Source organism: Labrus bergylta, chromosome 15, assembly GCF_963930695.1.
Source record: "Labrus bergylta chromosome 15, fLabBer1.1, whole genome shotgun sequence".
Classification (NCBI taxonomy): domain Eukaryota; kingdom Metazoa; phylum Chordata; class Actinopteri; order Labriformes; family Labridae; genus Labrus; species Labrus bergylta.
In genome coordinates this window covers 6,385,751-6,411,659 of record NC_089209.1, presented here as the reverse complement: position 1 = coordinate 6,411,659, position 25,909 = coordinate 6,385,751, and the positions used below count along the sequence as shown (strand labels likewise).

At 40.0% G+C, this 25,909-nt stretch overlaps 1 protein-coding gene across 19 annotated transcripts in view; it reads left to right on the top strand.

Moving 5' to 3' along the window:
- Nucleotides 1-25,909, top strand: part of LOC109988429 (DNA (cytosine-5)-methyltransferase 3A-like) — a 65,370-nt gene that overhangs the window by 20,909 nt on the left and 18,552 nt on the right. For 12 of the 19 annotated variants that reach the window (XM_065964222.1, XM_065964221.1, XM_065964219.1 and 9 more), the window contains exons 4-10: nt 5,634-5,757; nt 6,457-6,494; nt 6,629-6,760; nt 22,370-22,573; nt 23,840-23,998; nt 25,035-25,142; nt 25,741-25,888. In XM_065964222.1, coding sequence (XP_065820294.1) covers nt 5,634-5,757; nt 6,457-6,494; nt 6,629-6,760; nt 22,370-22,573; nt 23,840-23,998; nt 25,035-25,142; nt 25,741-25,888 — 913 coding nt within the window. Of the gene's footprint in view, nt 1-3,303; nt 3,600-5,633; nt 5,758-6,456; nt 6,495-6,628; nt 6,761-22,369; nt 22,574-23,839; nt 23,999-25,034; nt 25,143-25,740; nt 25,889-25,909 lie in introns of those variants that run through there. The other 7 variants (XM_065964228.1, XM_065964227.1, XM_065964225.1 and 4 more) reach the window with 4 other exon arrangements.

Genomic DNA, 25,909 nt, shown 5'->3' with positions numbered 1-25,909 from the left:
GCGGACAGTATGTCATTCATTACCCCACACACAAACACACACACACACACACACACACACACACACACAGTGGAGCGTATCCTGGAATAGAGCTATTGTGTGTGTATCAGGGTGGAGCCGTAAGTGACACTAAGTATAGAGAGCAGAGCGGGAGGGAGCCTCACTGTCTCTCTCCTCCTGCTCTCCTCACTCGTCCACCTCTATCACATGTAATCACACACTTCTACACACATTTACACAAATCCTCGGCATTGACCCGCTCTCTATTATTAAAGTAAAAATTATAGTTTCATGGACAAAATGGATACCTTTCATGGTCCCTCAAGCCTCCATCTTTTTACATCTCCCTCCACGCTTTCATGGCGTCCGGCTGCTGCTTCATGTTCCTAATGTATCTCACTCCAAACACTATAAGTAGTGTTGATCATTTCCTTTTTCTTATTTCCTTTCTCCCTTTTTTCTCCCTTTTTTTTTTTTTTTTTTTTTTGTCGACTGCAACCATGTGTGGAGCAGCTGGAGGGTTTTAAGCGTGTGTGTGTTTGTGTGTGTGTGTGTGTGTGTGTGTGTGTGTGTGTGTTGCCCTTGTGGCGTCCGCTTAAATACTTTTAGAGTAGCACAGAGTACAGTCGGACTTAGGAGATATATTTGTGTCATTCCTGATGTGTGTAATGCTTTTACATGGAATTCCCCTCCAAGAAATGTCCGCTGTGGTTTCAAGTGATATAAATAATGTCCGTTTTTATGCACCCTAATGAGTAGATTTTATCCAGAGAGCAGCTGACCTATAATCAGTGGAACTTCTCAGATAAAACCCCAAGGTCTACATTTGGTGTAAGCATGACTTGATAACTTCTGATTCGATCTTGGCATGTTTGCACTTTGCTCTGGTTTCGCTTTTGTGCCCAAACCGCCAAGGTCACGGAGACGCTGTGGAAACACTTGTGGTTGTGTTTGCAGTGTGTTAAAAGAGCGGTGTTAGAGTTAGTCACTTTTTCAGGCCAAAAGTCAAAGGGAAGTCAATAACTGGTGTAAAAAACATAAGTAACATGAATTATAAAGGTAGTTAGACATAGTGGTAGTGTTGCAGAACATGTTTGTTTTCAATCATGAGAAGATTTATATGACTGTCTTATAAAAGGTAAAAATCTGTGTGTGTAAGCACTGGATGTAGATGATTTCATTCAAATGTATTGAGTTAGCACAAAGCTGTTTCTTTGGCTTTTTTTTTTGTTTCATTCACAAAGCAGCAGTGGATACTAAATCTGCAGCAATTAGCTAATCTAATAATTTGTTAATCATAGATGCAGAGAAATTGATGAGCTTCTAAAAGTAAGAAAGTTTACCTTTAAGGCGGGGCTCCCAACAGCTTAAACCTCTGTGTTGATAATGAGCAGAATTCATGCTTTATAGTTGTGACACAAACTTGTACATTACTGCTGTCATCTGAAACCGTAACTGTAATATCTCTGGTGGTTTTGTTAACCCTGGAGGTCCATATCCAACCTTTCTGCTGCTGTGTGTTATGATTTGCTTCCATCTTTGATAAAGCAAATCCACCAAACAGCATCATCTCATAGTTCATCCCTACCAGCTTTATCGTCAACTTCATGTACTTCCTGCTGTTTTTTTAATTTGTTTTTATTTTTTTTTACCGCAGACGCTGATCATGAAACCGAAATGTCTCTGTTACAAGAATAATTTGAAGCGATCTCACCAACCTCAATATTTGACAATCCTGCGTACTCTCTGCAGACAGAAATGTAGAAAACATGAGCCCTGCTTTGACCTTTATCGTTACTGGAGCTGTCACCACCGTACACGGCAGCACTTAACAACTGTCACCATGTTTCTCATGCTTGTAGCTGCAGATGATGCAGGGGTTTTCTACCTGGAAGATATGTAAAAAATAATATTGTGATTTGTTCATTTTTATGCTTTTTTTTTTTTTTTTTTAAACCATCTCTTTATTGTCTTTTATAGTAAAGCATAAACAGTGTACAGCAAAACAGTACACATAATACGAAAACTACAAAAGAGGAAATGAAAGTCAAGGAAAAAATAAAATAATAATCATAATAAAAACAAAAACATAGCAGCCCTACTGACAGTCAGATCTGTTCATCAGTCCAAACCTCATTTTGTATGTCATTACCCTCCAGGAAGTTGTACAAAATAGTCCACACTTTCCAAAACTTTTCAACTTAGATTTTTTGAGAAATAGCTTCTCCTTTCAAGAGCAAGAAAGAGAGTCATTCCTTTCAACCACTGAGAGAAGGGACTTTTGTGGAGTGACTAAGATTAGTAACTGGGTGCATGTGTTGATCAGATACTGTAGATAAGAGAGTATAGTCAAGCAGCAACATCCGGTCTTAAAAAATGGGGGTGAATTTTTTTAATACGGCTCCGCTTTGATTTTAAAACGATACTTGTGATCCATAGTTAGGCGCATAGCTGACAGGTGGGTGGGATGTAACGGCTTCCACTCTAAGCCTGTCGTTAGGTTGACTGAGAGTTGGGCTGAGACGGGATTTTCCATCATGGCGGGGGCTGACAATGAGCCTCCAGAGCCCCCCCTGCAGTGACAAATGGCTGACGACACTCAGGCTTGGTCCATTAATATTTACAGCCTAGTTTACATTTATTAATACGAGATCTCATTCCCGATTGTTCATATATCTTGACGTGAACAGCCGGATTGAAATGTTATCATTGCTTTCCTTGATCTTACCTTCCAGTACTGTTAAGACTAATGAAACACTTTTATTTTTATTTGCTCACAGTTGACTTCACATGAGTCCTTTATCTATAAATAACACCATCATGCTTTATAAGTCTGCTGTGACTGCATGTTTTATTATTTTCAGGCACTATTGTTTTCCACATCCTGTTCTCTCTACAGGTATCATCAAAGATAAATCTAACCCACAAACTGCCCTTTGTTGGTTTTTAATGTGTTTCACACAGCTCAGCTTAGAGTCAGTGAAGTCAGGTACTTTCCAAACTGTCTGTAATCCAAGACTGAGGTTAAGGTTTGTAAAGGTCATGGACAATATAAACATCCAGGGAGTACATGTAGGAGTTACTAACTATGTGTGAGAGAGTTTAACCATAAATATAACTGCTGTTGTAGGTGAGCTGTTGCACTTAAAAAAGTCTTTATTTTCTGCACATAGGTTGTGTTTGTCCACATCTTCAAGTTGAATTCTCTCACTTTAAAGCTGCATTAAGCAATATCTTTCAAAGTCACATTAAAAAAAACTCCCCCTAATGTGAACCACTGTCGTAGTCTGCAGCCTGAAATAACTTCTTTCAAGTCATAGTATCGCTCCGCTGGCCTCAATGAAACCCAACCAATGCACCTGCTCTCATCAAAGGAAGTGTACAACCAGCTCACTCAAGCTGTTTATACACTTCCTGTGTAGCGCAAAATGGCGGAGAGGCGAAGGGGCTGAAGAACGTCGAACAAATAGCAAACCAAAGACATCCGATTATTTTTCTCAGAAGTTGGGGCGACCAAACCAGGGCTGAATTGGATTTACGTTCAGCATGTGACCAAAAAGATGACTGCAAGTCCAGATTCCTCTGTTTCGGCTGAATGTGTAAGTAGTCAGTTGTTTGCTTAAAAGTTAGCTGTAGGAGCAGATAGAGTCAGGGTCTGTTTGTCTCTTAATGTTAAAAAAAAAGATATCGCTTAATGCAGCTTGAATTTAGTTTTGGGGTTTAATTCATAAATGTTTTGGCCACGTGTTCCCATCATTGACACGTCATAGTGCACTCATTGTAATTTAACTTAAAAAAGACACTTATTATTTGTTATCTTGGTTTTACTCACTCTATGATTTTGATTTTATTGTGCACAAAGATTTAAGTTTCATTTGAGCTAATTTTTTCGCAGCTATTTAGTCACTGCAGTGTATCTTCTTAAAGCACCTGCTTGTTTTTATACTTAGCAAGTTTGACAATAGTTCACTGCTTTTATTTGCTACGTTTGATTGTGTCATGTCTTTTTGCAATGTTTGCAATCAATGGTGTCTTAAAATGCTGTGAACAGAAATATCATTTTTATGATTTCAGCCAAATCACTTCTGTTATTTCAGCAGTTTATTCAATGAGGTGACCCAAATGTTACTTTTAACTTCAGCACTTTCTTTGTTGATAAGGATTACGTTTATATACTCGTACACAGTTGTAAAACACTTAATGAGAGTAAATGAAGACATGTGTAGTTCTCCTTTAAGGTTTAACAAACTGTTTTGGGCTACCGAGGCTTCATCCGCCGCTAACTCTAAAATAATATCTGGTAATGTAGATGAAACAAAAAAACTCAGAGCTGAAGGATTGTCCTCACCTGTGCTGAAGACATAAAAATCCAGCCGCCTAAAGGAGCTAAATTAAGCATTAACTTTGTTGCATCAGCAAATGAGTGGCCTTAAAGTTTTATCCTTCAAGCTATTTGCCATAATTTTTACAAAAGTGTCAGTAAGAACCAAAATACTGTTCGGATCTCAATCAATTTTAATTTGTATAGCGTCAACTCATAACATGTGTTATCTCAAGACACTTTACAAAAAGCAGGTAAAATACCTTACTCATTGTTATGTTACAAACAGAGCAGGTAAAAGACCTTACTCATTGTTATGTTACAAAAGAGCAGGTAAAAGACCTTACTTATTGCTAGATTACAAAAATCTATATTTTTCTGTCCGTAAAGCAAATGTTTTGAGCATTAAAATCCACTGACCTACCTAAAGTCCACTCATGCACCCAAACCCTGCTCTTGATAAAGTACCCCGTGTTAAAAGTGCGTGCTGGGGTACTTAAGTTTGCTCCTGCGGCCCTTTTTGTCACCTTTTGTGTTCTCTCCCTTTTTACAGGCCTTCTCACCTGCTCATTACAGCCTTTGTGGGCTTGTTAGCGCTAGCTAGCCTTAGCGTCCCCTTTGAGCTCGACGTTCGCCCCTTGCTCTCCACTTTTTAACTGCCCATCTATAAAGATTTGTCCGCCTGTTTAGGACACACAAACCTGCTGGCCTTTTCAGAGCGCACACATGGTCAGAGTTAACACCATTAGAGCTAGTGAGCTAATGAAAGCCACTGAATTAAGATTGGATTGAGGGATTGTGTGCATGTCTAAACTGCACCGTGCACACTACAGCTCTGACTCTTTAGTATCTGATTTCTAAAGTATCCATGTCTTTTATTTTGATTGGTTATTTTAAGTCTACCGTAACGCTAAATCTATGAGGGGTCGGCATAATTAAAGTGGAAAAGTTCCCCTCATGCCCTCATTAAACATAAACACTTAACAATATAAGTAGTAATCCCCTTCTCATGTCCTAGTGTGTGTTTGTGTGTGTGTGTGTTAATCGGATCTGGGAGTGATTTTACACTGATCCAATGCAGACACACTCTGCTGGGTGTACCTGCTCTGCGTTGTACTAACAAGAGTAGACTAATAGATATGTGCACTTGGATTGTGTGGTGCATGTAGCAGCTTTATGTATGTGTGTGTGTGTATAAGGCCTGTACATGTGTGTACGTTCAGTTATTATGTCTGCGGAGTCCTTTGATGAGTCTAGACAAGGGCCAGCGGCAGTTTTCTCAGACCTAGACTCTGCTCCGTCTGTTTCCCAGGAGATGGCGGCCTCTGACCCGTGTGCAAATGCTCCCCCAACCCCGCCAGAGGAGCCGGAGCCCTCCCCCTCCCCTCGCAAGAAGCGCGGCCGTCGGAAACTCGAGCAAACAGAGAAGAATAAGGGTATAGATTTCATACAAAGTCATATAATTCCTGTTACATGACTTTGTCCACATATGACGTTATCACAATGTTTTAAGACGTCTTTAAATTTCACAGTATTCAAAAGCTGAATATATGACTTTTTAGATGCTTTAAAGCTCCTGTGAGGAACTTTAGGTGTGTGTCGCCCCCTGTGGACAAAGAGGTTCACCTTAACTTTGCTTATCTTTGTCCCGTACCTGTGCAGGAATTATTTTATGACAAAAAAAAAGACGGTACAATGAATTTTATACTTATACTATAAAAGAAAGGTCCTAAAATGTTTTTTCTACCCCGTGGCAGAAATAACAGGCGTTAGAAAATACGATATGGAAATCATCATCAGTCGCTGATGGTATTGTTTGCGTTTTTTTAGGTCATAAAAAGGCCAGACAGTTCATTTCAGTCTGTTTCAAAACCAGATAAAAACTCCTCACAGGGGCTTTAAGCGTTTAAAAGGTACACAAATTATTCGTATAAGACATTCTTTAAGAGTACCAGTGTTAGTTTACCTGCAATTTTAAACTGTAAATGACTCCCACATTGCAGTGTTTGATGGTACTTTAAAGCTTTGAATATGTATGCCTGGACAAAGTGATGAAAACCATGACTTTACCTCATTAAAGCTCTTGTTAAATCTGTACAAATGGGCCATTTCCTGTAACTTCTCTTCTCCTGCAGACGAGCCAGACGACAGAAATTGCGACTCCCCCAGAGAGGTGAGACACCAAGTAACGGAGTTTTTTTTTTTCTTTTCCACATCCAGGAATACAGACAAAACATTCTCATAGTTAAAGCAGATTTTAAAGTGCGTGTATAACAAGGTTTTTTTTGGGTGTGCATGTGTGTGCAGGTGGAGACTGGGAGGCTGCGGAGGAGGCCGGTCCCCAGAGTGACTTTCCAGGCTGGAGATCCGTATTACATCAGCAGGAGACAGAGAGAAGAATGGCTCAGCCGCTGGAAGATGGAGGTGGGAGAGAAACAGGTCTCTGTCTGTGTGAAATTACAGCTTCAGAATCCAGAAGGCTTTTGTTTTCCTGTTTGGAGCTCTGTCAGAATTAAACATTTAAAGTTAAGGCCTCTATCATTATGAACAGGGCCAGTTTGAAGAGAAGACAGTTTATTCACTGTGCTGCACTTTTCTTGGATTCATTTGATCTTGGATTGTCTTTAAAGTCTAGCATACATCTTAGAGGTTTGTTTTTTTCTGTAATAATCTGCAGAGAGGATGGAATTATAATTGTTTAAGGATGCTTTTATGTTGAAAACCATCCTAATAATAGAAGAAGACAGCTGTGGTTTCGCTCCATGTCGTTTTGAAACATAAAATTTGAGAAGCATTGAGCGACAATGCTACACATGAACTTACTTGGACGTAAAATGACCTGTGTTAGGTTATTGTGTTGATGCTCTTTTTGTGTTGAATGTTCGTTTTATTCAAATAAAGTGAGCGAGCAGTCTAAAATATCCAACTGAAGATTATTTTTCAATGTTTAAAAATGGATTGAAGCCCGTTTTGAGCAGCTGCTCTGCTCATATGACATACTCCCCTCACTACAACATACATGTTCTTTCTGTCAGGGCTGCTGCTGTGGTTCATATAGATAAAACAAAAACAAAAAAACACCTCCACTCAATCATCCACCCATAGACTCCGATGCATCCTTCATCCAGGAGGGGAGTTAGTGTCAACACCCCCCCCTCTCCCTGCCTTGTTGACGCAGGTGTTTAATGGTCTGATGTGATAAGATCAGAGTCTAGATTTCAAACATTTATGCTGCACGTAATCATTCACTTTTATAGTTCTGAAAAGTACTTGATGTTTATTTCGAGGCCATATTGCCCTGCTTGTTTGTTCATCTTTTAGAAGGCTTGTTTAAGCAAGAAGGCCGTTACTGTTTGTGTTTCTGAACATTTTACATTTCAAGGAGTTGTTTTAGACCAATAATTATCTTCCATTGAAGAATTTCAGGACCATTTGAATCCCCCGGTTTTGACCCATTTAGCTCGATTCAGCTTTTTAAAGACACGTCAAAATAAATACTTTCTTAAAAGAACCTGCCCACTGGAATCTAATTATCTTTATTTATTTATCTGTATTCATCAGCACTCTCTGCAGTCTCCCTGCCCTTCTTTAGTCCGTTGACTTTATTTGTTTACACTCTAAACAGACACAAGGTTTCCTGCTGAAAGAAGGACCGGGCTCGTCTGTTTGATTGACTTTTGCAGTGACTCAACACTCAACAGCGGAGTCACATTGAAAGTGAGAATGGAGCCTTGCCCTTCAGAGGCTGCAAATGTTTTTCACCCACAGTTTTCTTTAGAGACTTCAGCTTTAAGTTTACACTTTGAAATGCCTTCGTGTGAGTTTAACATTTTAGTTATTTAATTGCGATGTTATCTTAAAAGTTGTGGTTGTGGCTCCTCTGACATTCCACTTATTCCTTTTTTACATTTCAAGTATGGACCCTTGACTTCAGTATTTTTACATTTGCATGTTTACTGCTACTGCTCCCAGTAGTTAGAAACTCCCAGAGAGTAATGACTCAACTCAGCCGCTCACTTGAGCTGTTGAATCTTGACCTTTAGCTTGACTCTTTGTTATGCTTTTATGTAAAACTTCACCCGCACAGATCTCATTTCTTCAAGTTTTCAACCACTTTCAGCAACATCAAAAAACCTCTAAAACCCTGCTGTGTGCAACATGACTAGCTTCAAACATCAAGCATTGACAAAGTTGGCAACTAGCTATTGAACATAGTGCAGTATAGCTTATTATTTCCCTCACCAGCAGTTGCAGACCAAACACAGAGCTGAAGAGTGAATAAATGGGACTTGCATTCAACAGGTGGTCAGAAACACGGCTCCAAAATGAAAGCTAATGATGCTACATATCTGCAGGACATCTAAATAGGAAACGTAACAAGTTCAGCTTTACGACTTCAAACATGTCAGTGCTGTGTTTACAGCTTGTAATGGTGACCAGCTAAAATAGCATTAAATTCCCTTATATCATCATCAGAATAATACAGAAATGTGACACGAGCATGCACCTGTAAAATATTGATATAGAGAACATGCTGTGCTGCAACCCGGACAGAACAAATGTGTGTGAGTCTATGGAAAAGAGAGTGTATGAGGGGAGGGTAAAAGAAAGAGAGACACAGTGACTGTGAGACAGGATGTGTGTGGTCAGGAGAGGAAGAGAGAGAAAGTCATTCATGTTGATTGACAGATAGTGCTGGCTGAAACACACAGAGATGTGAGCGTGTGTGAAGTATAACCGGAGTGTGTGAAAGAGAGGCCGACTGAGCAGACAGCAACCTCACCAGCGTCTTCCTGCAGCTTTGAATTAGTTCAGTCAGTCTGTGTTTGATGGACACAACCCTCAATTATGTCTCTACACGAACAAAAGAGAAAACAGTTTTGACTGTTCACAAACAGGGTGCCTCAAATGTATTTAGATAGTATGCTGCTTCTTTTTTTTTTTTGCATTTGTGACTTCCTGCTGTCTTCTCTCAGACTGACTCTTCACCTACTCTAAAGCCATGGTGCTGTGTGTTTTACACAAGTGCAGGGAACAGAAACTTAAACCTTTTTCAACAAGAATTTGTTGTTTTGGTATTTTAGACATTAACAAAATAAACTGCGTACCGTACAAACCATACAAAGTACATCCAATTCTCTCTTCCCCCTCTCTAATCCAATCGAGCAGCCATATTTACATACAATAGTTTAACAACAGGCATGTGCAGGAAGTCAGGTTTTGTATTGGTGTGGCAAGTAAAAGAAAGGGTTCATTAACTGAAAGATAAAGTAAAAATTGAGCAAAGGTATCAAGTATTCTTGAAAAGGTTCCCATATCTTTTTAGTTTTCTAAACCTCATATCAATTTGAAATCTAGAAATCTTGAAATCTTGGGATGCAAGACAGGAAAAGCAGCGATAAAAAAACAGAAGCAACAGAGTCCCCTTTACAATGCTATGATGAGAAGTGTTCCCCTTTTTATGGATGCAATCTGTTGGTTCACACAATCACAGTATAAACAAAATAGAGAAGGACATACTGAGGAAAAGAAAACATGCTGAAGCAGTTTCATTACGTGCACAGAGAGCACACTGGTCGCAGGATATAAACGACACCTTTCAGTCGCTCAGGGTGGATTCTCCTCAATATTTCCTGCTGAGTTCTCACATCAGCTCACTCCGGCTTCATGTGGAAAATTTGCCGAGGGGCTGGCAGGATAAAAAATATGCGTAATGTTGGAGTGAAAAATGTGGCTGTTTGCGTTTACACATGAAGCTCATCCGAAAAATGTTACGACATTTTAAGGAGTTTTGTGCAAGTGTGAAAGAAAGACAGAAAGCGAAATGATGGAGGAAGCCCACTTAACAATGTAGCAGGTTAATGTGAACAATAAAGAAAACAGGAAAAACACCTAAACACCAAAAAAATGTAAATGACATAAAAATGATCTAAGAAGATTTAAAAAAAACCTTTAAAAAACCCTTTAAAGCTTCAGAGATGTCTCAACTTGATGTAGGGCTGCAAACAGGCAATGTTATTACAACGACTTCAAGCAGTGAAACGATCAGAAACCACTGATTTAACCTTTAATGTGATGAAATGAACCATGCATTTCATCACATCGTTAGCTAACCAGTAAATGTTGTAGTTTAAACAGTTCAATCCTCCACTCTGTAGATCAGTGGAGGGAAAGTCTGTAGCAGCAAAAAGGGAAACACTTTGGGTAAGCACCTAAAAATTGCACACAAGTACATATGGGACAGCAGGAGTACAGAAACTCTGCAGGTCAAACTAAATGCAAAGTATTCAGAGGGAAGATTTGAAAAAGGGAGAAGAAAGGCAGTAGCATAGCAGGAAGAAAGAAAGAATGAAAGGAAGGAAGGAAGGAAGATTTTTTTTAAAAAGGAGGTAAAGCAAGAAGAAGAATAAAAGCAGTCAAATAATAAAGATAGCAGAGAAAAAGAAGACCGACTGAGATGTAAAAACAGGTATGAGACAGATCCTGACGACGTGAGGGAAACGAGAGAAACAGGAGAAAGAATAAGTGAGAAAAGAGTGTGTGTTCGTGTGTGTGTGTGTGTGTGTGTGTGTGTGTGTGTGTGTGTGCGGCCGTGTGAATGTGTGCAGAGATTGAGGTAAAATCAGTGATGGTGACAGAGGTTAAACAGTTCCAGGTTTCTGCCTCTGTGTGTGTGTATGTGTGTGTGTGTGTGTGTGTGTGTTTGCTCTGTCAGTCAGTTGAACTGCAGCCAGCTGTTCACACCCTCATCAGCATCACATCTGACTGCAGTCTGAAGGAAACCTGGTAACTCTGCAGTGTTCTCCATTTTGGGTTGAAAAAAAAAAAAAAAAAAAAGGAACCTGGCATCTTTTCACTTCAGTCTAAAGTTACAGCCCAAAAAAAAAAACTGAACTCTGAGTGAGGTTAAGTGTACTGTGTATATTCGAGGGATGAACTTTATTTCCTCCTTCAGAAATAAACTCGACTTTGACCTCATTTTCTGCTGCTTTGATTAGAAACACACTGCGCACGAATGTAGCCATGACCTTGTTTTTACCTCCAACCACTTGTTATGATGTGAAGGATGGGAAGCAAGACGCATCATTTCTGAAACTCTTTGTGTTGTATTATAACTACTGGCACACTGTGTGATATATTAGAACAACTCTAATGATTAAACAGCTCACGCTTTTCTTTTTTGGCACCTTCTCTCTCGCTATGCTGCGTTTTTCTTTCCAATTGCAAGTAGAGCTGCAATCAAAGATTATGATACATGAATAGTTTCCTTTGCAAATGTCAAAATTTAAAATGTAAAGATTTTAGGTGATGACTTTATACTTCTTATTCTGTCTCACCAACAGGTAAAAAAAAAAAATAATAACTTCTAAACTATCATTTATGACAAAGACAAGTAAGTACAGTTTATTTGTGTAGCACTTTTCACAAACTAGTCGTTCATGGGCCGACATTATAAAATCCTGCTATGACCAGGAACAATAATTGACCCAGTTAAACATCGATCAATAGGTCGACTTGGGTGGACATCATTACCCATAAGCCTCTAAACTACAAGCACATGTTTGACGTTCTGTTTGAAATGGATGGCTCGATGTTGATTCTGGTCTACTGTAATGTAGTTTAAAGCCAAAAACTTAAAATGTCCAGCAGAGAAAATGTAGCGGACAAAGAGCGATATAGCACCAAAAGAAGGGGTAGATATTGGACTCATGTTGGATACACTCTACAGGACAATCAAGACATTTTTGGGGAACGATTCCCTCCTTCTAACGAAAGTAAGCAAAATCCCAAGTGCCAGATTTTCCTGTGATGTAAGGAGTGTTGATTGTGGCCGCACCGATTTCAAATCACAAATGTCCTGTTGTGTGGTGGGGGGAAACCCCGCGGTCAGCCGAGCACGCACTCTATGAATAATCACGTGAATGATAGCCGATTAGGAAGCAAGATGACTGAAGAAGAAAGCACAACAATCACAGCAAATCCAATTTTTACTCACCTCTTAAGCTCGCGCTACTTGCGTTTCTGCTCCTGCGCCAATCGTTTCTTCTTTTTTTCATTGTGAATTTTTTTCGTGAAAAGTTGTCTGAGAAGATCATCACCCGTTCTTCTTGCCTCTCTTCCGCCATGATTGTTTACTCTTATGTCATGTCTGACCTCAAGAGGTTTTGAGAAAGTTCCAGTTGTGAGAGTTGTTATTGAAATGAATCAGTATCTGTTACAGTGTTATTTCATGTTTTTTTTTTAACAAATCGTTGTTCTCCACACACCGCAGGAATAATACTGTTACATTTATCATTATTTGTCATCATGTATGGTATCTTTTAAAAATGTTTTTGTGTCCAAATGCATGCTAGGGTTTCAGTTTTTTTCTCCTTTTTTTTATGCCTGTATTGTAGAGACAGGACGGTGGATAGAGTCAGAAAACAGGGACAGAGAGAGAGTGGGGAATAACATGCGGGATTCAAAACCTGGGCTGCCAGCTTCGAGGACTACAGCCTCTGTACATGGGGCGCACACTCTAACCACTCGGCCACCGGTGCCCCCCCGGCAACAGTTTTTCCACCACATAGCTACAACAACTTTCTTTGTCACAAATTTGATGTTTGAAAAATCGTAAATTGATGCAGCTGTGAATGATTTTAACTGGATACATTAGAGTAATAAGTGAAAATACAAAACAGTGTTCTCCATGTTTTATATAAATAACAGAAATATTATGTCTACCTTTCTTTATTTTGCTCTTTGTAACTCAAAACTGTCTCATCTGACTCTCTGTGTAACTGAGTCTATGTGTACTCTCCTGTGTGTGAGTGTGTGTATGTGAAAGTGTGTGTGTGTGTGTGTGTGTCTCTATGTGTATGTGAGGTCACGACCCTGACACATTCTGTTGCCTTGTCAACTCTGAGGCTTACCTAACCTTTGACCTCTGCTCACATACACACCTCGCAGACACACATGTAAACACTTGGTGGATTTGTGTGTGTGTGTGTCTGTCGTCATCACCCTGAAACTCCCTCGGGCTACCAGACATAACTCCACACAGGCACTCATTGTGTGTGTGTGTGTGTGTGTGTGTGTGTGTGTGTGTGTGTGTGTGTGTGTGTGTGTGTGTGTGTGTGTGTGTGTGTGTGTGTGTGTGTGTGTGTGTGTGTGTGTGTGTGTGTGTGTGTTGTTGAAGTTCACCTAAACATCTGTTGGGAGAAGGAGCCAGTAAATCACACACTTCACTGCTGGCCAATGAGCGCAGAGGGTGAAGAGGACTTGAGGGCGAGTGTGTCCGACGCAGACACAGAGAGGAGAGTGTAGGAGAGAAGAGGAGGAGGTGAGAGAGAGAGAGAGAGAGAGAGAGAGAGAGAGAGAGAGAGAGAGAGAGAGAGAAATGAAGAAAATGAAGGAGAGAAAGAGGGCCAGGGAGGAAGGGCTGCCTTTAAAGAGCTGCCATGTCCTGTCTGTAAGTGATCTGATTTTTTTCCTTCTGCCTTCTCCTCGTGTCTTAAGTGTTGCAGAGTATGCCAGTAAGGTTGTCAAAGATGTTCAATTCTTTTCCATACCACATGTTTTAAAACTATCTTTTATTTTAATGATTCATAGTATCATAAAGGACCAAAGCTTTTAAAAAACTACAGCTCTTCAGTCGTGCTTTAAATCGAAAGCTATTGCGACCAAATGAGAGAGCACACTGTCTAAATTGCTCAAAAACATTGGCAAAGTTTTGGCACAGAATCGTTGCCATTTTTTGGTCTTAAAAAAAAAAAGAAATTCCCCGATATGACGTGCCTAGGAATTGTGTTTTTGTTGTTGTGGTATCAAAACAGCTGTCCAGTACCAGAATAGTTTCAAAGATTAAAAGCTAGTGTGTGAGGAAAAGTCGGCTTTATTTCACAACAAGTGATTCAAACTTTTTCTTTCACAAACTAGATGAATCTTTGGAAACAGCGTGTAATGCAGAGTGTTTTAAGCTTTCTTTTGGCTTAGTGCTTGAACATATAAGAGACATCATTGTGTTAACTTTCTGTTTACCTGTTTGTTTGGTTTTTTGGCGGGAAGAGAGAAGTTTTGGGACAAAGATAAACTCTGTTAATCATCGTAATACCCCCCCCCCCCCCCCCCCCCTCAGTTTATCTTACAAGCCAACTTCACTCAACTCGACTTTATTTGTCCCTGAAGGACGATTGGTTTCACAGCAAGGCATGACAGGACAGAAAAAAGACAAAACACATTTAAAAGTCTACCACGGTAAAATGTAAGAGGCACTCGATAAGCAATAAGTGATGCTTGACTGATGATCTTAGCAGCTTCCATTAGAATAAAGTGCTGAGTCAGCATGTAGCCGTGTAATTAAGTAAAAGAACGAAGCACAAAAGAAATCCCTGAATATGGATTCACACCAGACCTCGTAGAAAACGTAGAAATTGTCATGCCCATTGTCACCATGCAACATCTTAGATTGAATCTGGGTACAAAAAAAGGATTTTGAGATGTTAATACATATCATTTATTACTAACAGCCTGTTAAAGATCAAGTGCTCATGAGAAAACTGTAAATAATGTAGTATAAGTTGCTTAACTAACAAGAGATCCAAAAACAAACAGCAGGTAGTTTTTATTTAATTTATTTTATGGCCTGAGGGAATTTTCCTCCGTTTTATTTACTCCTCAAATTATGTTAATAATCTAGAAAACAACAACAAATCCCCAGAAAACACGCTGCAGTGTTAATATCTAGTGTCAGACACCATTGTTTGATTGATGAATTCAGTCTGAAGTTCAGCTCAAAGCAGACTTTATTATCTCAAATGGTTTTCCAATAGGGGTAAAAGTTGAAATCCCCAACCAATTATCACACCAAAAAAAAAGCTAAAAGGTCCATTAATGATTCAAACAGATGCTGTTTGATTGGTTTCATTATTCAGGCATCCAGAGAGCTTCATAGAAAAGCGCTGATGGTGTCCTTTAACATGTCCCACGACTCAGATCGATAGTACTGAAAGAGTCTCTCACTGTGTGTTACCTACTGACAATGTGAGAGGGGGTCCTAATTTCTCTCTTCTGATTGTTCTGTGTGTGTGTGTGTGTGTGTGTGTGTGTGTGCATGCTGAGCAACGTTGGGTTCATCTCCAGGTCAGGGTCGGTCATGCTCATAAAGGGGGGCGCTTTAAGAAACGGCTCATTTGGCCGAGGTCGCGGGGTGAGCGGTCAGAAGTCAAGGGGGAGGCGGGAACAAGAGTGAAAACAGTGACCGGGCCACGAGGTTCTGTGGAGGTCAAAGTCGTAACTCACAGAATTACAACTTCTTTCAGTCTCGTTCCCCCGGTCTTCCTTTAGTCGCCCCACAAACATGGCTGCTGGTTTCTTTGTGCACGCTTTATTTTCTAGAACAAGAAATAAACCAAATATTCTGAATTCTAATATTGCTCTATGTGTTTCAAACTACGAGAGGCGTGTAGTGGTGGGACAGTACAAATGAAAGACGTCAATCAAAACATCAGCTTGACTGGTGACCATTTAAGCTGCTCACATTCAGTTCAGCTGATTAAAGAAATCCCGTTAAAGAGCCTTTGATTGGCTCCACAGGCGAGTGAACCGATTACTTTATCAATGCAAACACAGAGTAGTGACATCTGGATACAAATGCTGCATATTTGACAGTCACTTCTCAGATAAGATATACTGTAAGTTAATGTCTCCATAGGGCAATTTCTTGTTGCACAGTGAATTCAAATAAACACAAAACAATACAACATACAACAGCAGCAATACCCTTGCAACATTTTTCCACATAAACATAAACGCCTTCTCACAGTTTTGACGTTTTGGCTTATTGCGAAACCCCTCGGCACACCTTAATGAGAATCTGAATGGACAGAGGCAGAAATGAACTTATATGTTGCATGTACTGACATCATGTCTGTGTGTTATATTTGCTCCGTCATTATTAGGAAACTGAGATCTCTCATTGTGTCTGTCCCTCATCTGAGTCCAACGCTCCAGAAGACTTTTGGTCATTGTCACTCAGAAGGACCCCACAAAGTCAGCCCCCCTGTTTTCTTTCTATTTTCTCCTCTTCCTGCATATCTCTCTCCCGTTCTCTTGCTCGTTCCTCCCTCTTCCTTCGTTTCTCCTCTCTTTCTCGCTGACCTTCCTGGGCTGTGACAGGCCGACGCAACTCTGAAGCACAAGACACTTCTGTTTTTTTTTTTTATCCGTGTGCATTTGTTTGCGTTTGCAGCTGTCGTTTAAAGCGGGAAGTTTTAGATTGTCTTCATGTTGTTTCCTACCTGACACGCTCAATTTCAGCTGTTTAAACATAATATTTAAACAGTTTGTGGCGATGTGTTGATCTTCCTGAGCAAACATTTTTTGAGGCAATTCAGAGTGGAAACCTGAATGAAGTCTGTAGAAGAGCCTCCTCACTGGCTGTTCAGACAAGTGAATCAATAAGATGTCAGATGGATTACAACACCAGCTCAGCTGTTAAAACATCACATTTAAAACGTTTTTGGTTGTGTGTCAGTTATTTTAAGCAGACATGTTTTTCAAGACCCTGCCAAGTGGAAGCCTCCCTGTTGAAATGCTTTCTACTGACCTTACTGCTGTACTCAGTTCAGACCTTTATTTACAGCAGTGGACAAAAAAACACAACAGATAAAAGAAAAAGACATAGGACAGTGCAAAACAACTTATAAATGTTACTGTTTGTTAAAATGTTCTCTGGAATGGTAGCAATATAAATAAAGTGCTATAGTGCAGCTTGAAAGTGCAGTCGTGGTTTAAAGAAGATTAAGAGCATTAATTGCACGAGGAACATTCTGAAAGTTTGTATGTGTTGCTCTTGGCTCTGAGCAGCCTGAACAAACTCCTCTAAGAGAGGATGGTGAGAGCTGGACAAGATCGACTTTGCTTTCCTCACACTTTGTCTGTTCCACATACCTGATAAGGAATGCTGCTAAGATAACTTTTTATAGCTTTGATAAATTATTATATTTTTCATTTTTCAGTATTTGACTCTCTTTTTTTTAAGACATAAATTTGAGACATGATCAACGTCTTCTGTTAAAAATGTCTGCATTTCAAATTTCAGATGATTTTTATTTTTTTTTGCACTGAAAACTTTTATCATCAACCACTCTTAAACAGCAGGATTAAAATCCACAGCAGGTTAAAGTGAAGATGCACTGACTGAGAAAATCAGGTCTGATTTTGAGGCTGATGATGTAGAAGTCAGAGTTTGTTCAACAGGTGATTCCTCTGCACAAGAAAAAAACCTCTTCTCTGAATCAGTAGTTAGGCGTACTAGAAGACCGCATTAAATTGATTTGGAACAACAATAAAACTTCGGCTACAGATATCGACTCACGCCACAGTATTTCCAAAGTGTGGATGTCTGTCAACAGTGCTGATACCGATGTTGAACCGATGCATCGGTCATCTCTAGTTTAAAATAATCAGATCGAAGTTATTTTGCGTTTTCTGCTGTGATTCATGAAGCTGACCGTTCAGTATCTTCCCTCCTGAGTTTTTTCTACCACAGAAAGCCAGAGCAGAGGAATGTAGTTTGATATTTCATCTGTGAGTCATCTGCATCAAAGCAGCAAAGCTTCCTGATGTGGGATTCCATCTGTTGATGTTGCCAGGCAACAATCTGTGTCATCCAGTAGGCAGGATTTTGGTTGATACTAATTTGCTAAAAGGTTCATTTTCAACCCTGGAAAAACACAATGTGGTCCAGATACTGAGATAAATGATGAAGTCAAATTCAAACATTGAAGTGTAGATGAAATGTGAAATGTCCTTAGTGAAGAAATGACTGTTATTAATTATACGTGTAATTAATTAATTGCACTACTACTATTAATTACACTATTCAGCTTTTCATCAAGTCAATAAAAAACAAAAACATGACGAGTTATTTGAAGATTAGGAGTTAATAAAGTTCAGATCTGACACAACAGAGCGGAGGGTTGATTCATCTTGTTACCAGATTAAAAGAGAAGCCAGAAAACTTAAAACTACGAAATAATTCATCCAAAGACAGTAAAAAAAGGATTCACATCTAAACAGTAAATCCTGGCATGTCCGGGTAGCGTGTTAGCTGCAGACGCGTCATTCGAGAAGGAAATCTTGATTTCTAGTTGTCAAAGATGGGCGGCGGACCAACCTCTGCAATCCCTTCAGTGATTCATCTGAGCCTGTGATTCATGTTCCTCCTCCGTTTGAATAAGTAATCCCGCCTGCACACGCTGAGTTTTACAAAAACATCTTCATCCACATGAAAACGTAAAGCCCGCTGTGACGGCTGTCATGAGCACACCAAGTCAAAAAACAAAGTCCTTGAGATGCGGCAGCGACCATTTCATTCACAAGTGTATCCATCCGGGCGCCTCTGCCTGTCAACATAGTGGGAGAGCACCTGTGTATGTATCGTTTATAAAGCCTACATGGGAACGAGGCCTTACTTTACTTTACAAAAAGCTTCAGAACGGTTTGGTTGTGTTAGAATTTACAAAAAGGAAGCAAAGTTTTCCTTAAAACGTCAGACTTTTTGTTGTTTTCCTGGATGCTCATCATCAATCACAGCTCATTTAAATGTTTTCCAGCTTTGAGAATATTTCCTTTTTGAATTTTTGAGTCATAAAATTCTACCAAGATTTGGGATTTTGTTGCGTTGTTGTCTTGCAGAGCATTACAAGGACTAAAAAAAAGCAAATGAGTCTCCTTATTTCAAAATAGTTCCATTTTTCAGTTCATTGAGTCACATTCGCGGTCTGGGATTTAAACTACAGGAAAGTGAGTTTGTGTTGTAAGAGGTAGAAATCCAGACGTTCCTTTTAAGTGTCCCAGATGTTTAAGAAACTAGTGACGACATATGGAGTGTCCCTTACAGTGCACAGATATGTGTGTGTGTGTGTGTGTGTGTGTGTGTGTGTGTGTGTGTGTGTGTGTGTGTGTGTGTGTGTGTGTGTGTGTGTGTGTGTGTGTGTGTGTGTGTGTGTGTGTGTGTGTGTGTGTGTGTGTGTTGTCAGTGTGTATGAGTGTGTGGGCTGCTTACGATCTGTGTAACAGGCTGATTAGGATTTTATGAGGTCAGAGGTCAACAGAAGCGGGGAGGAGTGACCTCGCAACCTCGGGTCAAATGGAGAAGAGAACTGTCATGACCCGGCACCCTCAATTTTACTGTCTCCTCCGCTTTAATTCATGTCATTCCTCTTCCTGCTTTTCTTCTTCTCCGTCTTGTCTTTTATTTCTTTTTCTTCTTTTCTTCTCCCTATACTTCTTTTTTCCTCATTTCTTATTCTCTTCTTCCCTTCTCCCTGTACGTCTCCTCTTTCTTCTTCCTCTACTCCGCTCTTCTTTTGCGTCCTGTTGTTCTTTTTTCCCATGTTTGTTTCTTCCTTTCTACAGTTTGTCTAGCAGGATGCCCCTCCCTCCAAAGTAGAGGATACTTTTCAGCTTTTCAGCTTTTCAGCTTTTCAGCAGGAGGAGATGTGGGATTTGTGACTTCTTCTGATGATTGTTTGGTTTCTGTTAGAAATCTGTGACTGATTCTATATGTCAACCATGTGATTGACTGGCGAACAGTCCAGGGTGTACCCCGCCAGTCACCCAATGACCCTGGGATGGGCTGCGACCCAGAACGGGAAAAGCGGTTTAGATAGAGTATGAAAGGCTGGATCTGTTAAATCTGTGCAAATTCAAACTGGAAAAAATTGACTTTCATGGAAAAATCAGGATTTTGACAGGTTTTGCTGGAGAAAGAAATAGTTCCCCATCTAAAAATCTAACTTTTTACATTTAAGTTTGTTTGTACAGACGAACTAATCATGATATGTAAGCCATATTAATTCCTTAAGCTTTTAAGGTGCTGCTAGGCTTAATGCATTAACGCAACACAGAGCTAGGCTAGCAGCACCGGTAAACATCACACCTTCGCTAGTGGTGTCAAAAGTTTTGTTATAGGCTGGGGATGGAGTCCATGGGTGGAGATATCAGGGGATGGGAGGGGTATATATTTTTACCAGAATCACACTGTGACATCACAAGGAGAGCAAATTTGAAACGGAGCATTTTTCTCTGTGTTGTAAGACTTATGCAGACCACAAACAAAGGACTGGATGGGTTTATTTCACATGTTGTGGGTCAGTAGACACTCAGGTTACACAGATATATGTTCAGAAACACTGTAAAAGTGGATTTTTAATAATATGTCCCCTTTAAATAATGTATTTTTAAAGATGTATATTGCTACTTTACTTACTTAGCCCCATACGTCTCGCTACATGAGGAAAAACTTCTCTCTCTCTCTATCTGTCTTTCTCTCTCTCTCTCTCTCTCTCTCTCTCTTGGTCTTTGACTAAACATGCTCCACTTCTCCTTCCTGTATTACATCCCTCAGTTTTATAATATAATCCTATTTACTCTCTCTCCCTTTCTTTGTCTCCTCTCCGTCCTTCTCTCTCCTCTCTGAGCTGAACCCGATGAACCAACTCTCCGCCGCACCCTTTTCTCCCCACTCACTTCCTGTTTAGAGGAACAATTAAAGGATTGTTCCTACAGCCTGGGGCACCATGGCCTTGATCTAGTGCAGCCACCACATCAGCTGGAAAGAGCGGCAGAAAACATCAATTACATAGGATCTCCTTGAAGGACAGTGTTTGCCCCTAGACCAACAGGAACACAACAAAAAGTGATCGACGAGCAGCCGATGAGGACGATGCTCAGCGGGAGCTGAAAGTCCGGCACGATCAATAACAATGACATGAACTCAGGAAGGGTTATAGCTGCTTTATCATTGGACGAAAGTGGAATGTAATGGTCAAACGTTGTCTTTGGCAACTAATTTTGCGAGATGATGTTTTTCTGTTGTACATTGATGTCAAATTACTAAGAGATTTACAAAGTCAAACCTGATTTGTCAGATACTCTTTGTCGGGGTTTTTTGCACTCAGTGATCCATATTCTCAAACACATTCTATAGTTTCTACGTATATTGTAATATTTATGATGTCTAAGTAGCCTTCTGTTTTATATATTTTCTTAGTAAGATGGATACAAGTGGACGATCTGCCCTCGCTGTTCACCGCTCGTATAAGTGTTGCAAAAAGCATCTGTGTGCTCTACAGGTGACCAGAGAGAGAGAGAGAGCGAGAGAGAGAGAGAGAGAGAGTGTGAAATATCCGCTTGAGGTGCGACGTCTCGTCAAATTTGAACCTTAAGTTGTTTTTTGCAGCTGAGTACTGTTGATGTCATTCTATAAAATTTATATTGATGATCTATATTCTCATTTGTGACATATTTGCGACCCCGTAATTACACTTTTAGTCTTCTAGAGTTGGAATAACATTATTATTATTTTTGGTAGAACCTGATCCATCCTCTTTCTCTCTCATTAAGTCTGCATTATGGTGACCTTTTAACGATATTACACATGCCACATGATGCTTTGACAAACAAGTAAACCACTAAACACAGCAGGTTTTTTTAAGAGCGGGTTCACAGTTTCTAAATCTGGTGTGAATCTTACATTTTTTATGTGTTAAAACTACAATGAGTAATCTCTAATTCTAAATAAATTCTTCGAGGCTATGAAGCGTATCTGGATGCATTTCCTCCAAAAGGAAAATTTGACAAAAGGTCGACCTTAAAATGTTGAACTGTGTTCACTTGGTGTTGGAAAATCTCACAAAGTGCAGGAGTCAACAGTCGGACGAGGACATTGTGTTTGTTTGAAACTGTAATTATGCACAGAGGAGGTCAAAATACCAACGAGTTTATTTAAGAAATCATTTCCAAAGTGCAGACTAAATAATCACTGCTACAAATGAAAGCAAGGCACAGTTTAATTTCAGTGTGTTTACAGTTAATCAAACTTAAGTGCTGGTCCCAGGGTAGTCCTGCTGCTGTAGCCTTTTATTGTTTTGTTCTGTGTTTAACTTCACCGATAGATTCAGACTTCATGTGAGGAGGAAACATGGTGGAGTATTATTTTAAAAAAGGCTCTCAGATGATCTCTGGTTCCTTGTTGCTTAGTTCTGGTCTCTTCCTTCACAGGCCGAGCGACGGGCATACCGAGAGGCAGAGATGAGCATGATGGACGACCTATCGGAGGGTGACTTCCTAAAAGAGGACAAGCCCGCCAGCCCCGCCCCTCCTCCTTCACAGCAACACACTGACCCCGCCTCTCCGACAGTTGCCGTGACACCGGAACCGGTTGCCAGGGGAGAACAGGCCACACCCAGCGAAGTAGAGAGCCAGGTAAAATGATTCATGATGGTTTAAGAAAGACTGACCCAATCGTGTTTTCTCTGAAATAAAAAAATAAAAAAGCAGTGGGTCTTACAGAGTCATCTTGAACATGTGCGTTTTATTTTGAAGGAATAATTGTAAAACTAACTATTGGAGATCATCTGCTGAATGTCACACATATATACACATTTTATTCTTGTGCACACAAAGTAATAATAAGTGCACTTTAATGCTGTGCAGAGATTCAAAATGAATTCTTGTGCCTTATTGCTTCACTTTCTTTCCTCTTTCTTCTAACTTTCTACAAGCTCAAAGATTAAGAAACTTTTAGACACTGAGCCAATACATGCTGCTGTTGAAGATCCGACTACTAATGTCTAATTAAATGAATTAAAGGTACTCTATGGTTCTGAATAAACATACAGTAACTAATAGATGTGTACCAGGTGATTATGAGAACGTTTAAGGGCCATTAAGGGTTAAAAAAAATGTTTCATATTCTCAGCTATTGCTTTTCCTTCTCATACTTTTTAATAATTAAAAACAGCAAGAGGCTGTGGTTCTCGTCGCAGCTGCTGTGGGTTCGAGTCCGCCCTCGGCCCTTTTTCTGCATGTCATCTCCGACTCTCTACTCCCAACACTTCCTGTTTCCCTTCTAGCTAATAAAAGGCAAAAATCACCAAAAATATAACTTTGAAAAAGAGAGAGAGAGTTTGTTAGTAAGTTTTACTCAACATTGTTTTTTATTAAACACCAGCTTAATAACAGGGTCAAACAGGGCGCTCTCTGCAGAACTGTATGGCCGAGTTTCCTTGCATGTACTTTGACCAGTTTTTCAATGAAGGAGCCGAGCTGACCGGCATCTCCTGTGGCAAATACACTTAATATTGACAAGTACCTCACACAACCACACTTTACATTTTGTAAATCCTTTTTTTTTAAATTACCCCCCTCCTGCAGCTCAAATGGTTTTCCTATTAAACATTCAATGACTGTAAATGACCATTTTCAGTACCTTTATTTTACAGTTCTGCCTGAATTTATTGTCCCTGATTAAATTGAACTTTACAGATACTAACATTGAATGTAAACGCTCACTTAGTTTGAAACGATGTGCTAAATTAAGTGTTGAATATTGAACATTAGTAGTGTTGTTTTGGTAGCCAAACTTAGAAACTACAAAGCAGATGTCTAATCTTTGTGATGCATGTCATTCAATGTGTACAAAACGGTAATTTGAGTGCCGCTTTAAAGTCTTTCTCTGCGTGTCACCAGGACGGCCGGGGTTTTGGCATCGGCATGCTGGTGTTCGGAAAGCTGCGCGGCTTCTCCTGGTGGCCCGGCAGGATCGTCTCCTGGTGGATGAGCGGCCGAAGTCGAGCGGCGGACGGGACTCGCTGGGTGATGTGGTTTGGAGACGGCAAGTTCTCCGTGGTGAGCTTCTGCACCGAGCAAATCTCCTTGTTTGTGGTGTTGTTCAATCCCCAGCAGAGTCTCATCAGATGCTCTAAAATTAGACGCAGAGTCCTTCCCCGAGGAGGGGGTGAGAAAAAGAGACAGCTGTTGTTGTTATAGCTGCAATTTAAAGAAAGTCACTCAGCTTTAATGTTGTCGCTTAATGTCTTTATTAGCCCAAGTAGTTAATGTATAATTATCCAGCAGATCGCTGTCCCAGATAAGGAGCTCGTAAGCTTTCAAATAAAATTTTACTTCACGATTATCAGCATCACAAGTTTGTTCCTGTTGGTTCAACACTCAGTTATTACTTAGCAGTAAATTTAGCAACTGGAAACTATCTTTGATTTTAATACAATCAGAATTTAAATCAGAGTTTCTTCCCTTTTTCTTTTGACTTTTCTAAATGTAGCATTTACTGAGACAAACGGTTTATGGAGCTACATGCTTCAAAGAAGTACTGGAAGTTACCATCTTCACTCCCAGGATTTATACCTTTTAACTTTCCTGTACTGAACTGGGTAAAAGGGCTTTAAGCATGCTGTTCCCTCTTCTTGGAATAGGTTTCAAGATACTTTAAATCTTCGGGCGCTGGTTTCCTTGGATGTTGTTAAAGGTCTTCTTAATGTTCTGGAGGCGCGGGTATATCTGACTGTAGATGTTTTAACTAACTCGTATAGCACTTTTTGATCTCCTTGTTGATGATTTATGACTCATTTTAATGAATGGTTCATATAGTTTGTGATTACTTTATTTATTTTAATTGTTGTTAACGCTCTTGTAAAAGAGATTCTTAATCTCTTTGAGACTTTTCCTGGTTGAGTAAATAATTAAATGATAGACATAAAGCACCAAATCCTCCTGATTTTTATTTTTACCAAAAAATATCCAAACTTACTGCGACTTAGAAAAAAATCCCTTTTATGAGGAACTTCTATGTTATCTAATGTTTACCTGTGTTTTCTCCAGAGGTTTGATGACGCTGTTTTTATCCGTCTGTTGTTTTGTTTCGCAGGTTTGTGTGGAGAAGCTGATGCCTCTGAGCTCTTTCTCATCTGCCTTCCACCAGCCCACCTACAACAAACAGTCCATGTACCGGAAAGCCATCTTCGAGGCTCTGCAGGTAACAAACCCACCTCTTTAACGTCAGTCAGTGTGTGGTTATCTGTCATCGCTTTTTCCCCCACTTTGGCCTCCTAGTATATACTCATCCAATACTCCACTATTTAAATGTACTTGTCCACAAGTTCATGTTTTACTCGTTGCTTTCTCATGTAACAAGATCTAGAGATTTTTTTTGTTTTGCAGGTATTTTGCATTTGTGGAGGAGGCGTTCACATTAAGCTCTGCCCACAGTGTATAAAAAGCAACATGTGGGTCTAATAGTTTCAATCTCAATTGTATGTAGGTCATTTTTCAATCCAGCAATGCTTCATTTCTCTCGTTAGTAACACAGAACACATTGACTGTGTCGACGGCGTCACACTCGGTTATAATTCACTCAAGCTTCCATAAAAGTATAAACAAGCAGCGAGTGGATTTGTACTGAAGCCTTCACATGTTTGATACTTTGCTATTTCAAGTGCGGCCATAATTACCATATTTATCCTTCTTCAGTGACTGTTTGTAAAGTGTGTGAGAGCCATGTCAAAGGCGACTGTTTTTTAAATCGTTTTTGTAGCTGTACTTTGTTTGTGTGTGTGTGTTTATTCTGTATCTAGGTGGCCAGTGTTCGGGCGGGTAGGCCAGTTCCTTCCTGCGACACGAGCGATGAAGCAGAGGGCGTGGAGGTTCAAACCAGACAGATGATCGAGTGGGCCATGACCGGCTTCTTACCCAGCGGTCCACAATCACTGGACCCTCCAGAGGGTAAACACTTTTCCATAACGT